Source organism: Trypanosoma equiperdum (assembly GCF_001457755.1).
Source record: "Trypanosoma equiperdum strain OVI genome assembly, contig: ctg_1756, whole genome shotgun sequence".
In the NCBI taxonomy this organism is placed as follows: domain Eukaryota; phylum Euglenozoa; class Kinetoplastea; order Trypanosomatida; family Trypanosomatidae; genus Trypanosoma; species Trypanosoma equiperdum.
In genome coordinates, this window is record NW_027123789.1 from 8,497 (window position 1) to 10,505 (window position 2,009).

Below are 2,009 nucleotides of genomic sequence, written 5' to 3' on the forward strand. Positions count from 1 at the left end.
ACTCGTTTGCGACGTTTGTTGGGTTATGGTTGGCATCTGCATGCTTCCGATAGGTGCTTTCGGTGCACTAATATTTGTTGTGGTTCCTGCCGCGGCGCGTTTCTTTTCACTGTCTAACTGGGCGGCACCTGCAACGTGACCGGAACGGGCGCTGGCAACGACATTATGCCCCTCATCGGTGGAGTCGCTGTAACTATAGGAATAGCTCGAGTATGATCCGGTGTAAGACTCCGTTGAAACTCGTGCGGCGCTGTTGCCACGAGGCCCCTGCACACTTTTGGATGGCACTGGTTGCTGAGGTGCAACTGGGGCGCGAGGGGGATGTTGCGGTGCAAGTGGCTGAACCTGCAGTTGTGGCTGCAGCTGCCCACTTTGGGTGTACGATTGTTGTTGTTGTTGTTGTTGTTGTTCTCTCGCCGGTGGGGGCTGCGTTTTGGTGCCTGACGACTCTATGGTTTGGGAATATGATGACGATTCATTACTATTAGTCCTGCTGGATTGTGTATAAGAGCCGTAGTAGCTATAGTCGTCCGAATAGTCGCTGTAGCTGTAACTTGAGCTTTCATTTGCCTGTGATGCGCGCTTGTTTCCTGCGGGACCGGGGCGAGTACCCGCATAGGGAACAACAGTCACATCCCCAAATGTAACACGCGCACGGTTCGTCCGCTCCATTATTCGGTTTCTATGTTTTCTTTCCTCTCTGTTTCGAATACGACTGGTATTGGAAACAGGAACAAGTTATGCAACGTTAATACAGAATCCCCCTGAGTCTACTATATATATATATATATATATATATATATATTACATACACATATATCCGACCGTCCCAGTTGATCTATGCGCTAAGGCACTTCCCTCTATGCTCCACCCTGAACGGAATGTCAGGGAGGCTTTTATGTCAAGCGTCCCTTCTAACGAGTAACCCACGATGTGGTAAAATGGGGTCTCTGTTTTCTCTTCGCAGCGTTCCTAATAATAGTGCCGCTAAATCTATACAACAAAACACATGAGGATGTTAAGAGAGAAACATATGCGTAAAAAAAAAAAAAGAAGCATTATACAGCCACAAAACAACAACATGGTACATCTTTCTCTCTCTCAAGCTGTCGTACCATCTCCCTCCCGTCTCCTCTCTATTTACCAAGAACCGATACAACCATTCTCTTTACTTTCTCTCCTACACTTTATTCTTAATATATTATTTACTTATTTTTTTTAGGGGACGAGTGTGGAAAAGAGAGGTGACAATACATATCACTTCGCAAAGGAGGGTGGTAGTTAAGAACCTTCCAACAAAGCCTCCTTCCCGGTTTGTCATTAACTCTCTTACTAATCCATTTTTTTTTCATTTTTACCGCCATCAACTTTGCGATTTTTTTTTACTACTCAGTTCTCCTTCTTCTTTTTTTTTTTTTGCGTGTTTCTTTTCCTTCCTTATTCATCCTCCCTCTTCTTATTCTTCAAGTATTCACCTTTGCGAAGTATTTATTCCTTCCCTTCTCTACCACCTTTTTTACATATATCGTTTACCCCTCTTCGTTAAGTTTATTATTGAATACAAGTAAGCAGAACATAAACAAAATAAAAAAACTGAGTCACTGTTAACACATTCGACATGTAACAGTAGCAACCCACAACTGCAACTTATTCCCTCCCCCCCCTTCCCTTCTGCTCTTATTATTATTATTTTTTTTTTCTTTACTGGTGTTGGTGTCATAAATTGAAGTGGCAACAAAACTATAATAAGTAAAATAATAAAGACTAAGTATCCACATATAATTTAATCATTTTATTTTTGTATCTTTCATTTTTTTTATCCAATACGTCTCCTCCATCCCACCCTTCTTCCTTCTCTTCTTTAATATTTCCTTTAAAAAGAGGTTCGAAAAAAAAAAAAAGTAGGGAAATGGGAGGAAAAGTTGAATGAAAAAAATGTTACAGCGTAACCAAACAACCGAGTTGGGTCAACAAGGAGGAGGGAAAGAAAAACAGTAAAAAAAAAAAAA

At 41.5% G+C, this 2,009-nt stretch overlaps 1 protein-coding gene across 1 annotated transcript; it reads left to right on the forward strand.

Moving 5' to 3' along the window:
- Window positions 1-212: 212 nt before the first annotated feature.
- Window positions 213-488, forward strand: TEOVI_000626200 (uncharacterized protein; the record flags this gene model as incomplete). The annotated part of the gene is made up of 1 exon (XM_067223053.1): window positions 213-488. One exon carries the CDS (start codon window positions 213-215, stop codon window positions 486-488), a length of 276 nt encoding a protein of 91 aa, XP_067079154.1.
- Window positions 489-2,009: the final 1,521 nt, after the last annotated feature.